This window comes from Serinus canaria, chromosome 9 (assembly GCF_022539315.1).
Source record: "Serinus canaria isolate serCan28SL12 chromosome 9, serCan2020, whole genome shotgun sequence".
In the NCBI taxonomy this organism is placed as follows: domain Eukaryota; kingdom Metazoa; phylum Chordata; class Aves; order Passeriformes; family Fringillidae; genus Serinus; species Serinus canaria.
In genome coordinates, this window is record NC_066323.1 from 4,673,728 (window position 1) to 4,687,218 (window position 13,491).

At 40.2% G+C, this 13,491-nt stretch overlaps 1 protein-coding gene and 1 long non-coding RNA gene across 4 annotated transcripts in view; one reads left to right on the forward strand and one right to left on the reverse strand.

The window, feature by feature from the left end:
• The window catches only part of LOC127059899 (uncharacterized), a 16,401-nt gene extending 14,656 nt beyond the window's left edge, over positions 1 to 1,745 (forward strand). For both annotated transcript variants that reach the window (XR_007778235.1, XR_007778234.1), the window contains exon 3: positions 305 to 1,745. This is a non-coding gene — a long non-coding RNA (uncharacterized LOC127059899). The remainder of the gene's footprint in view (positions 1 to 304) is intronic.
• NCEH1 (neutral cholesterol ester hydrolase 1) overlaps positions 805 to 13,491 on the reverse strand; it is a 19,655-nt gene continuing 6,968 nt past the window's right edge. For both annotated transcript variants that reach the window (XM_030227120.2, XM_050977959.1), the window contains exons 2-5: positions 10,970 to 11,198; positions 9,019 to 9,088; positions 6,904 to 7,075; positions 805 to 5,518 (exon numbers count right to left, since the gene is read on the reverse strand). In XM_030227120.2, coding sequence (XP_030082980.2) covers positions 4,901 to 5,518; positions 6,904 to 7,075; positions 9,019 to 9,088; positions 10,970 to 11,198 — 1,089 coding nt within the window. In that variant the 3' untranslated portion in view covers positions 805 to 4,900. The remainder of the gene's footprint in view (positions 5,519 to 6,903; positions 7,076 to 9,018; positions 9,089 to 10,969; positions 11,199 to 13,491) is intronic.

Sequence of the window (13,491 nt, forward strand, 5' to 3'; positions counted from 1 at the left end):
TCGCTGCTGCTCCAGCTGAGGGTGGGAGGTGGGAAATAGGGCACAGGGACAAGCAGGGGATGTGGTCACAGCCACACTCAGCTGAGAGAGGCACTGCCTTGCATTGCAAGCCCTGCACAGTCAGATGTTTTATGACATCTGAGAAAACATCGCTGGGAAAAAAATGTTTAATGTGGTCCAGACTGTTTTTAATGCATTCAATTTCATGCAAGTGGGAGTATGACTCTTGCTGGCTTTAAAAATAGGGTTGTAAGTCCACTGAAGCATTTTTTTGCCCACTTTTTTTTTTTTTTTTTTTCATCAGGAAAAAGGCTTTGTATTCTGTGAAAGGCACAGGAGCCTGCCGGACAAAATGGAAAACTCCCCACATTAGGATATTTCAAAAGCAATGCTGCAATGATCAATAAACGAGACAGCAGGGGCAGAAAATGGACTGCAGGTCAGGAAAAAAAAGAATGTGAAAGGAAGGCAAACAGGAATAAAAAAAGGAACCTGGACTTTTGCTGGTTAAACCAAATTTCAAACATACACATAACCTATAGACACATAAAAATGTGTTTATACATCAGAATGGAGAATGTGAGTTCTGCTGTTTATCTTGAAGAAGAACACCAGCAGCACTGTCCACTCTTCAGCACCAGCAGATGTGGTCACCATTAATCATTTGGCAGAAAAGAAGTACAGGAGGTAACCCTCACAGCCCACAGACACACACAAGTCTCTTGCCTTGAAAACAATCAAAAATCTGGTAATGCTCAGAAATACAAAACCAATGGTCCTGGGAAAAATAAAATAAATCACAGGTATATTTCACTTTATTTATTTGTTCTTCATTTTGATAGCACATCTCAAATTACACTTGGTAATGAGATCTTACAAATCTTTCCCCTGCTCTGGGACAAAAAGCAAAAACCACTCATGCATAAGGTATTGAATGCATTCACAACAAATATGTTGTATGTTGGGCTTTTGAACATCATAAATATGAGAACATTAAACCAACTGTCATTGGTATTTTTTAACAATATAATTGTTAGGATCATAGCAGCTTAAAAGGTTTAACTCATGTTTGCCTGCTTCCAATATTTTTATTTTAAGTTTCTACTACAATTTGGTAAGAGATTAAAAAATATAGAGGCCCAAATACTACAAAACAATGCTTTAAAGTATTTCTATTTAGTTTGTAAGGGGTAAAACTCACAATGGCCTTTCTGCTTTGACTGGGAACGCAGTTCTGAAATTACTTAGATGAAGGTTATGAAATTCAACTTATTTGTGATTTTTATGCATCATGAAACCTCTTGAAAGAGGCCTGGGATTCCAGAAATGTTGAACACCCATCCTTTAAGAGGTCCTCAGCCAAAGAGACAGAATCTCCATCTATTCCTGCAAATATTAGCCAAAATACTGGGGACTTACTAATATAGTTCTCAGGTCCATGAAAGCAGGATAAGAATGAGTACAGATTCTGTTATGCAAGTTGATTTTGCTATTTTGCCTTTTTTTTTTTTTTTTTTTTAAAGCTGTCTTCTGAATGCTTTGATAGCCATCAGGAACAAGATATTTTTGCAATAGAGGGATAGAGTCTAATTGTAGAAGGGGAAGAAATGCTGCCTACAAAAGCCAAGATCATGATAAGAAAACAAATTTACTGAACATCATCTCTGAAAAGACTCTACCATGCACAGGTGAAATATTGCTACAAACACTTGCTCTGATCCTACATCATGCCTTAAACTGCTTTGTGAAATAATCAAGGGATGAAGGTGCAAGATGAACCCAAGGAAACACCTGAGGATGTATGACAACACAGGAACAAATCCAGGTGTTGTAACATGGATTAATCTCAATCCCTTGCTACCAGGCTTCTGCTTTCTGTAACCCTGAGTCAGTTCTAGGAGCTTGTAGCAACACAGCTGGAAACAACCCTAAACTTACAATTTGGGACATGGGGACTGTGTGCAAAGGAGAAAAAAGCACAGGAGGAGGAAAGCTGGCCTGGGACTAACTCAGTTCAAGGGTTACACTGAATTTAAAAAGACAGCTCTCTGTCTTTTTAGAACTGGAACTCAGACCTCTTTTTTTTTGCATGTTGTAAGATCCCTCAGGTATCTCTGCAGCTCTCAGGTATTAAACCACATGGCTGCAAGATCAAAGTAGTCCAGATGCTTTGACAGAAGTAGTTAACAGTGTGCATCACATCCACGTGGTGCTGAGATCTCGGCCATCACACCAGGCTGCTGACGGCTTCGTAAACACATTCACTCCAGTTATAAACTTACTTATTTCTTGTGCCAAGACTTCAATGTGCTTCAGTGCATGAAGGAAATTTACAACCCACTCCAGGAATATATATATATTCCAGCTCTCCCTTTCAATTCAGTTAAAAAAAACAAACCAGCAGCAATTATATTTTAGATTTGTAACAGATATGTATAACTTAGCTATAAACAAATGCTGAGTTAAAGCTTTGCAGAAAGCTCTCAGGAAAGCGAATTAGTGTAAGATTTTTAGGAATATTAACGATTTTCTTCCAGTACCACAGTTATACTATGATATATAATCATAGTATGTCTACATATTATACTAATGACAGTGAGTAGATATAAATTGTATCTTTTCTGACATGGGTTTACTCTTAAAGTGGGAAATACAAGAAGAAGCCTGTTGTTATAACTCAGTATAGTGATTTTTTTTTTTTTTTTTAAATATGACTATTTTAGTCATATTTTAAGGTCAGGTAAATGTAGTCTCCATACAAAGGGAAAGGACTCTGAGGCAGATTAGTAACTTGTCTTTTGAATAGATATAACTTTGGTTGCTGTCTGTTCAAAGCATAGAATCTATGAAGTTGTGCTTATGGGGAAAAGGAGGAAAGAGTTTATATCCAGATAAAAAGTCTGAATTCCTCTGCAGTGTTAATTTGGTTTCTTGATCAAAATTTATTCTGATTCAGATTGTCACTTGGTTGCTCTAATTCCACCAAGTCTTTGTAAATGCTAAATGGAAGAACAATCTGGGCCACTGCTGAAAAAGCTTTGCCTTGTGATCTCTGTGTGAACTATGCTGGGAATGAATTTTGGCCTGCATGACTGAGCTGACATCCAGGCCTTGTCTCATTAATGGTTTTTCTTAATACACACAACCATGTTAATAACCTGGTGTTTCCAGGAAGCAGTGTTTCAGCAAAGCCATTCTCCTATTTAATTTAAATCTCAGTGAAAGGGGACTGCTCTGTATGTATTCTAAATGTCAGAAGGCAGTTTGATCTACCAGCACCTGATGGGATTTTTTGAAGAACTTTTCAGAATCCTGCTATAAGGAATACTTTATTGAAATATCCTTTGTCATGATCTCCAAGGGCTAAGAAGCCTCACCTTAGGGTTCCTGAACCAGGACAAAGGGGAGCAAACTGCTCAGCAGGACCCAAGCCCAGCAGCATCCCTGATGTGGGGACAGGCTGCTCTGAGCCAGCTCTTGGAGAAAGATGGGAAGTCAAAAGCAGATGGGTGCTGCTGAGTGCCTGCAGTCACATTCCCATCCGTGTGCTACACCCACGCCAGAGAATTCAGCTTCACAGCTCTATTGTGAGGTAGGAAATTACTGCCTCCCTTGCAGAAGTGGGGTGTAAGGAGATGACCCTGTTCTCCTGGGGACCCACAGGAAGTCTGTGGTAAAACTGAGGATGAATTTTATTTCCCACTTTCTCTGTGCCTATGGACTTTTGACACCACCTTCATTTCTGCAAGCTGTGAGCAGCCTGGACAATAGACAGTCACAAAGTGGTTTCTCTCCTGTCCTGCCTGTCTGAACTTTACAGACTGGCTCAAACTGAACAGATTTGCTGCCCAGTAGCGAGATCATCTTACCTAGAGCAGTCTACAAGACAGACAAAGCTCAGCTGCAAAGCTCAGAATTAAATCTTCTGTATAGATTGGAGCCCACTTGTATTCGCTTGCTTTCCTCCTTTCATGAAGCAGGAAATACAATAAAAACTACAAACACAAAAGAAAAGTCAATGAACAAAAACCTCAACTATTAATTACAAACATTAGTGCAAACCACACAGCAGACTATTTGTAGTAAGGTCAGTATTTTCTGTAAGGTCATACAACTGAGGCTTTAAACACAGGTGAAGTCACATTCTTTAGCCAAATAAGTAGTCAGCTTTGAGGGTCACTCACACAGGAAACCTGGATTCTGCTGCTACACATCATATTTTATCTTTGTGTGTATGCTATCATACTTTTTATTGAAAATATATTTAGTCCTGTACCTTTTAAAAATATATTTATTAAAACGTGGTAAAGACCAAATTCCAAAGCTGAATTACAGGTTTGGCTAAGAGACTCATCTAGCATCGTTTTAACTGCCTAGAAGAGCTTTTTCAAAAAATATTTTAAAAAATTTAAATGAGCTGTTTGTCTATGGCAAAAAGCCAACACCTAAATCCATGCTTGTCATTCAAATTCATGGCCCTGCTGCCCAAGGTTCTCACTGTGACATCAGATGCTTAACACTGCTGTAAACTAGCTCACGTTTTTACATATTCAGAAGTAGATGTAGATCTTAGGATTTATCTCACATCACTTCAAAGCCAGGGCCTTTGTACCTAATTAAGAGTCAAAGCTTCAAAGTTGCAGCCAGGCAAGAATCCTGCAGTAATCCTGATCTCCCTGCTCAACACGTGTTTATGTTTGGCAGTAGTCATCTGGGACAAAGTGGAAAAAAGACCGGTTTGGAAAAAAAATACTTCTCAAAATTCTTTACTGGGCAAGGCCAATGGAGCTAGAAAATGCTGCAGTTTTCAGTGAACAGTGAAGTCAGAATTCAGAAAAAGTGCACTTTTTGAATGTTTGCTCTTCCTCCAGAACAGACACCGCAGCCACGCGCCCAACCTTCACAGGTTCTCATCCAGCCACTTGATGTAGCTGTTCCTGGTCTGCACGCCGGCCGAGAAATCCGTGGGCCACACGGTGAAGATCATGCAGCCGTGGAAGCAGTCGTGGAAGTGGTCGAGGGTGACGGGCACGCCGGCGCGCTCCAGGCGCGCGGCGTACATGGCGCCGTCGTCGCGCAGCACGTCGTTCTCGCAGATCAGCATGTAGGTGGGCGGCTGCCGCGCCAGCGTGGCGTCATCCGCCAGCAGCGGCATCGCCCGCACGTCCAGCAGCGCCGGCAGCCGCTCCACGATGGCCTCCGTGCCCGTGCTCTGCACCACGGGCTTGTAGTTCTTCTTGAAGGAGGGAGGCAGCAGCGAGGTCCAGTTGAGGCGCGCGCGGAAGGAGAGCGCCCGGCCCACGTTGAGCGCGGTGTGGTTGTTGATGAGCAGCTCGTGAGCCAGGTCGTAGTTGCCGTTGATGTAATCGATCCAGTAGTTGATCATGACGTAGCGAGGGAGCACGGGCATGTTCATGTTCTGCTGGTACGAGGGTGTGTTGAAGTCAAACGCCTGGAGGACTGGATAAATCAAGGCCTGCAGTTTCGGTCTGACAGGTAAATCCTCATCTTTGCTAAGCTGTGCGAAAAACACAGGACAGAATTAAGGTCATGAAGAAGATAAACATGTATCAATGTGGAACTTTAGGAAAGCAAACATTCATTTGACGGTTTTAGAGTGAATTCTGCTCTTATACAGGTAATGTGGTTGTTTTGTCTGTAGTATATTCCTGATCTTTTTCTCCTCTCATAAGGCGGCCATTCAGGCAGATCCAGCATCCTATTCCCAATAGAAACCAGTGAGATCAGTTCACTGAAGGTAGTAGGAAGAAAAAAAAAGTGCTAAGTGGCATTTCTCTAACGCAGTGCCCTGCTGAACAAGTGGCAACAGCAGGATTTCCTGAATCAAAGGAGCTACTCTTGCTTTTAAGAGCTTTTAATAGATTTTTCTTCCATGGATTGATCTAATTGGTTTTTTTTCAGCCAATGCAGATTGCTGGCATCCACAATTTCTTCTAGCAAAGACTCACCTGGTGCAGAAGCACCTCCCCGTGTCTGACTTGACCTGCATTTGATTTAAGTCTACCAATTACAAATGTGGTGCCCCTTGATTGCCTTACTGGAATAATCAGCAAACTCTTTGTTTCATCTCCTACACAAGATACCCAGTGCCCTATTGTGTCTCATCTGGTTTAAAAAAAATTATGCATCAGGAAATTGAATTAGGAATGCTCTTTACAAAATGTGGCACTATCATGTTTATCAGTCCTCAATGCTGAAGTTTTTATTGTAATTGTCTCTTATTAATTTTTCCACCCTAATTCAATATTGCAAGGTTGTCATGATAATTAGTTGTCTGGACATGGTATCTGCTTTCTTATCACTAATGGTTATGGAAATAAGTTAGTAATAATAATATTTCATTCAACCGTGAAAAATATTACTTGCCTTGGGTCTCTTTAAACTCTTTACTAGATCCAATTCAGATTACATTTAAACTGCAGATACACAAAAGAAATTTCCTTAAAACTGCAAAATGCTACAGGAAGACAATTTAACAGAAGAATTAAGCTCCATTTACTGTATATTTTGTCCTTAATTTGTATTTGAAAGAAATAAAAGCATATTTCTAGAGACAATTATCTAAAAATAGGCAACCATAGTAAGAAATTATGCCTACTTGGAAAAACAAGGAGTTCACCAGCAAAATAGGTTAAAAAAGTCGTTTAGCTACTTGCTCTTAAACTCTGGTCCATAACAACACATAACTGTAACAACATCACAACCTATGTGATTCATATAGTGACTAAGTCACTTCACAGAAGGCAAATTAACAGATTCTGGCTTTCTACCATTCTGTTTTCAGGCGTGGCACATCACCTTGTGATGGTGCAGCACAAAGACCCTGCCAGCCTCTTTGGGCTGGACTACAGTAGTGCAATAAAGAACACTCAGTGATGTTACCTGCTGGCACACAGCAGCTGCCAAATTCCCTCCTGCACTGTCCCCAGAGATTGCAATTCGACTGGGGTCCACTGAATACTCAGCCAAGACATCAGGCTGCAGGAAATGCCTTGTTGCACGAAGAGCATCGTGGTACTGCTCAGGGAACCACACCTTGGGCACCAGCCTGTATCTGCAACAGGAAAGGGGTAAGAAACAATTCTTACCTCTGCCTTATTGTACTGGTGTTATTGTAACTCTCCTTTAGGATTTACAGGTGATATCAGATAACTCTTACTGGAAATAGGTTATTTCATTTCAGCATAAATAGTACAGAAGAGGTAGGATGTGTGTAATACGTATGTAGGACTTAATCTTATAATTAATGTTCTAATTTGGAAAAATTAAAATGAACCTACTAGACATAAATAATAACAATATAAAATTGTGCAGCACTTTCCTAGAATTTACAATGGAGGATTTCATCATGCATTATAAAAATCAATAGCTAAGACACCCTTGGCAAGGGAGATGTTACACCCTGCCTGGTTTTAATCCAAATTCCCACCTTAACAAGGATGAGGGTGAGTAAATCATACACGCCCAACACGCTCCTGTTTGGCTGAGCCAAACACCTAGGCACTTCTGCTTCCCAAATTTTTACTGATGTCAGGAGAGAATAAACCTTGCTATCCCTCTGTGCCATGAAATGAACAACAGCCAAGAAATTAAGCAATGCCAATTTTCTCCAATGCAACAGATGCAATAATTCCTTTCCTGTATCAAGGAGAGGAGCAGAAATACACCCATTGGGCAGGTGGGGGATGGAGGCACAGAAAGCAAACAGTCTGCCAGGAAGAGCCAGCAGCTGAATCCCAAACATGATGCTTCCTCAGCTTCTAAATAACAATGCAGGAGAAATCTGTTTGTATTTACTGAATAATCTGACATCCAAGAGTTGTTATTGGGCCTTATGGTACACAGCAAAGTTTTCAGCTTTTCAAACTACAGATTTTACAGTTTCTCAATAGAGCTTAGCCAACCAAAATTCAGTTCTCTGACTCAAAACATCTTTAGATTGTAAGCTGAAGAAGTTTGATATGCAGAATAAATTTTTAACTTCAGATTACAACTTTCAAGCTCCAGTTGTGACCTGCTGTCAGAAAGCAATCTGTATCTCGTATATGCAGGAATCTGAGGGTATCCTTTGGGAGCTCCTTGCAAAACAGCATAACCGTAAACTGTGCATAGATTGTGAAAGGGAGATGTGCAATTAGACCAATGAGGAATCTAATTAGACTTGGCTAATTGAATACACACCCCCTTGACTGAAGGATGTAATGATTAAGGAAAAGAGGTAATAGTAACTCAGAGCAATAGACAGAATGACACCAGCATAAATCAGAAAAGGAATAATAAGGAACTTTTCAATATTGTGATTGCTGCTTGTCTAGAATAACCAACAGCTTCTTTTGTGGCTTTCCTTGTTTCCAAGAATAAAAAACCAAAACAGTAAGAAAAAATAAACCCACCCCCCCAATAGTTTAAAGTACACTATAATAAGCATTAAATAAGTAACATCAACTCCATATAATTAAGTTGCAATTAGATCCCAAAGCTTGGTATGTAATGAACTGCAGGTGGGAAACTTGAGTAATTTTATCAAGTGGTTGGGTTTAAAAAAGAAAATATTGAAGCTGACAATAAAGATGGGAACAGTACCAATCAAGCTGGAGTCGTCTAGGTAATGTATTTAGCTAATCAAGAGGTTTGTTTGCCTTGGAATTGTTCAACATGTTCAAAAAGCAGCCCTGCTTCTCTGTTGTCTGGCAGTCTTCTGCTCTTGAGGGAAGCACAAGGCTTAAAAGATAGGACTGGAACAGTGGGAGATTGCAAGAGCAGCAGGAAATTGCCAGACCTCACAGTGTATTCTAAAATAATTAGAAAACCAAATGAATTTCTGATACCACTCCAAATTGTTTTAATTTTAAAAGGATAAAGGTATCAGGCTAGTATAGAAAATTACTGTCCAAGTTACAGCTTTATAGAGAAGCCACTATGGAAGGAGAAACTGAAAGAACTATGTCATAGATTTCTAATACCTTAAAACTACTTGATCAGTTTTAGATTACTCACTCAACAGAGACAACAACAGCATTCAGAGATTCAGCCATGATTCTGCAGAGATTGTTGTAAAGGCTTGTTCCTGGAAGGGAAGGACATGGTGTTAGGGACATGTGAGTCAATAGTCACAAAGCTGTCATTAAGCTTTCTCAGAAAACATACAGCTATCACACAGATAGAGTCCATCAGATTTTACTACCAAAGTAAATGATAAATGAGATCAGCCCACAACTGCTCAAGTGCCAAATCCATACTACAGCAGAAGGAACGTAATTCATCAGAATTTCAGAATCCTGCAGTCCAATGCCTTTCCTCATCTGTTTGTTGGTGACTTCAGACATGTCATTTCAAGACCTATCAAGATTTTCTCAGTTGGCCAAAATCTAAGCCACATAGTGGTTTGGGGGCATTTACATCCAGAGAGGGTTACTGCTGTAAGAGTTACTGCTTGTGGTTCATTTATTATAGCATGCATTGCTTTAATTCAAATGAGTTGCCCTATTAATGTCAGCTGAGTTACTCATTTAAGGGAGGACTAATCACAGCTATCCTATTTATCAGAGGACTGATTATCTTTAATTTTGTTCCTTTCCAGACTTAATTGTTGGTTCCCAGTACTATAAAATTTACTAGGACATGAAACGTTTTCCAAAGTATCCACTCTTAGAAATTAGTATTTAGGTGTAGCAATTGTGCCATTAACTTCTGTACCTTGGACTCAGGGATACATCTAACAAAGCCAAGCTATAATCATCCTGACAAAGTGCAGCAATTTAATATAAACTTTTGCACAAGAGTCATATGCAAACTATTACAGAACAAATGATGCAGGCAGAAGGTTAACAAATATCCTTTAGGCAGGTCTAAGAAAATCTATATCTCAAAGCACAATTCCTCTGTAGGAAGAGGAGTAAAATGTTTAACTGCTACAGGACAAAGAGACTGGAATTTCCAAAGGCATGTGAAGGCCACATTTTAAAGTTATTTAGGAACCTAAATATCACTCAAATAATTTAGACTTGTACATCCAGAGTCCAAATGCAATCAGTACAGTCTGTGTTTTGCATCATTTTGTAAAAATTCACTAACGTTCTTTGTCTGTAGAGGAAGCTGCAGAATCAGGGCTTTATGGACTACAGGATGTCCTGGGATCAATAGGGAAGGAGAAGACTTTTCTCAGATCTGGATCTCAGAGCAGCCACAGGAGCCACAAGCCCTTTGTCTCCCAAGGCTGTTTTCCTCCTGTACAATGTGGAATCAATCAGTGATCACCTTATCACTGCCTATAGCTATACCTCACTTCCCCTGATCATGTCTGTGGTTCCCAAGTTAATGGAGTAAACAGCATTACATTTCAAGGTAATTATGCTAGTGATGGTTGTAGTCCCTAAAGAACAACCCAAAGAGGAACAAACCTCTACCTGTTTTCCCTGACACTCCTCCTGCCTCTGCTCAGCAGTGTGTATTCCCAGGTAGGTGTTATTTAAGAACCAAACATTAGCAAGGCTGTTGCATGCAGTGCAGATCAGCTCAGTCTTCTGCTAATTATTCTCTGAAAATGGGGCAAACCCACGTAATTTCCTTTTATGTAGCCACTGGAACCTGATCCCAAAGAACTGATTTTTGCACATTACCTCAGAAAGTAGAGGACTGGCCTGAGCATCCCACCCTGGCATCACAGAAATTTAATCAATAAGCTATTTTTCCCTCTTATGATGTAATAAAATTAACCTTTTGGTCCTTTTACAGCTCACATGCAGATAAGATATGCACTTCTGCTGTGTGTTCATAATATTTTTCTCCCTCTCTCCTTAGACTTGATCCACCAGAGTGGAGACAGTCACTACTGAATTCAGGTATATCTTAGCAAAACTGCCATTCCTGGCAGGAAAAAGAGCTTGTGGCTTTTCCTGCTAGGAGAAAAGCAGACTGAAATCCTATTTAATTACTGTCAGACACCTACTTGCACTTGCCAAGGCCCAGCCCCCTCCGTGGATGTAAACAACGCTGCGCTTGAGGCTTTCATCTCCCTTGGCAGGAGGTTCAAACACTCTCACTTCCACACCATCAAAAACAGCATCCGTGATTTTAATGTCTTCAGAGGAGACAGACTTCAGCTTGTCAAAGGTGCAAATCAAATAATTCAGAACTATCAAGTGATGGCTGAGTCTCAGGTAGTGAATCAGGTGACACTAGTAGGGGGAAAAGAAGAAAAGAAATTTCTGTTACTTCAGAGCATATCATATTCTACCACATTGATGTATAATACAGCTGCATTCAAAGGGCAGGTCCTACATGATTCTTACAATATTCGCTGGAAAATTATATTTTATCAAGAACCTCTTATGTTTTTAAAGGTGGAGTAAAACAAAAAGCTGCCCACAGAAGATTTTCTGTGGAAAAATAAAATTAAACTATGAGCACTTTAAGGATCACAGCCATGAACAAACGTTTAGATCCTCTGAAAGACACCTTGGAAGGGAACAACCCTCATGTTCCACTAGGGGACCTACAAAGCTCCTCAGACTGGTGCCAGCAGAGGGCAATACTACACAGGCGATGCTTTTTGGTGGAAAAGTATCAAAAATGCAGATTATTTCTCTTGTTCCACTGCAAAGCAAAATCTTTCTACTTCCGAATTAAGAAAAGTTCCCAAGGCCTGCAAAGATAGTTGGAAACAGGAATATTCTTAAAGGAATATAATGGTGTTTTTTGGCTTGTCCTATGTTTACCTGCAGAACTGGGAAGGATTTGAAACACTAGGCAAGAACAGTAGGTTAATGACACTTTTTTCCAACCCCAGAGATTCTTTTACATGATTAAAATACTATGAAATTGAATAATGATCTAATCCTTCTGTCTCCTTATGGTAGAAGGAGACAGAATTTTTCCCCTTTAGCTATGCAGGACTTTTATTTTAATGTTTATTTTTAAAATTTTGCTCTGACTCAATTAGAAATCTGTTTCTCTTAGCAAACACTATTGGGATTCAAGGCACTCCTCAACTTTGAAATGGTCATGACCTGCTCCCCACACATGACCTGCTCACTATTTGTAGTGCATACTTGTTCCCATGCCCTGGATGGTGCACCAGGGGTGGCAGAAGGGCAGCCAAAGGACCACAGTGTTCAGACTGACCTTTTAAAAGGAAAAGTAGAGGAGGTTTTTTTCCCCTTTGAGCTCAGAAACTGGACAACCAGCAAGGCCTTTTGTACAACTTTCTCAGAAAAGGCAATGGAGTTGGGAGGCAAAATGAACACATATATTTAACCTGTAGGAACACTGCCACTAGGAAAACTGTCAGCTGGGACCTTTTATTTTATGTCCAGGTACCAAATACTAGGAAGAAGGAGAGGTGTCCTGTTGCATAGGGCTTTTCTACACACGCCCACTGTGCAGTGTGAATTCTGCCAGTCCCACTAGTGCAGTGTAACCTGCTACAAAGAGTTCAAGATGCTGACACAGAGTGAGCAGAGTCACCCAGGTACTGTCTAACCACATTCACCTGCTGAAGAACAGATAGCTGCCAGTTTAATCTCTACAAAATCTGCACACACCCCCCTCCAGAACAAAAGCAAGCTTTGAAGCACTCAGCTTCCTCTCTTTCAAAGAAGATCTTACAGCCACAATCTTTTACATGTAATTTTTTTTCTCTGTCCTAATTAGTTTGAATGTTAAAAAAGTTGAAGTATTTGCTTTCATCCAGGTTTGGTACAGGAAAAGCCCTGCACAGCTCCTACTGCAGACTGCTGTAGAAAAAAAGAACAAGTTTGATGTTTAAAAAAACCCCCAAAATTTACACCAAATACAACGGGCTGTTATGTGACCTGGGAGAGAAACACACTTCCAAAACAAGAATTTTTAAAAAATTACTTTATTTTCTTGTTTTAACTTGTGGTAAGATCACCCTGCTGAGATGGTTTGGTAAGAATCCGAATTTTAAACTGCTGCTTTTTGGATGGGACATAATTTCTTCATATTGCAAGTCTTTTCTCTGGGAGAAGAAACACGAAATATCCACCTGGCAGTAAGAAATGCTGAATCAACAAGGCTACTTGCATCTCTGAGTTTCAGCCCATGTTTTTCTCCCACCATTACTTAAAATTCCCACAGGAAACCCCAGGACTAGTTTGAAATCTGGAGAGAAATACATCTATTAATAATCTAGCACACAACTTGTTTGGCTGCCACTGATGTAACCACATAAAGGTCTGATCCTCTCTGTGCCCTATGGAAGTTCCCACGGGAGGTAACCACTGCAAAGCAGTCTTAGAAATACTGCTCAAGAAAAGAATGTTTTGTAGATTTTATTTAGCCTGACTGTGCTGCAATAGACATCTCGTTTTTGTTTTCTCCCACTTTAGTTTGCATTCTCTGTAGACAAGATTACCACATGTTCCCTGGAGTCAGGAATGTTTTGTTTTCAAGGCTAGTTAGGGGTATTTACCAAGAAGTGTTTTGCCTTGCTCTTCAAATCACAGAGCA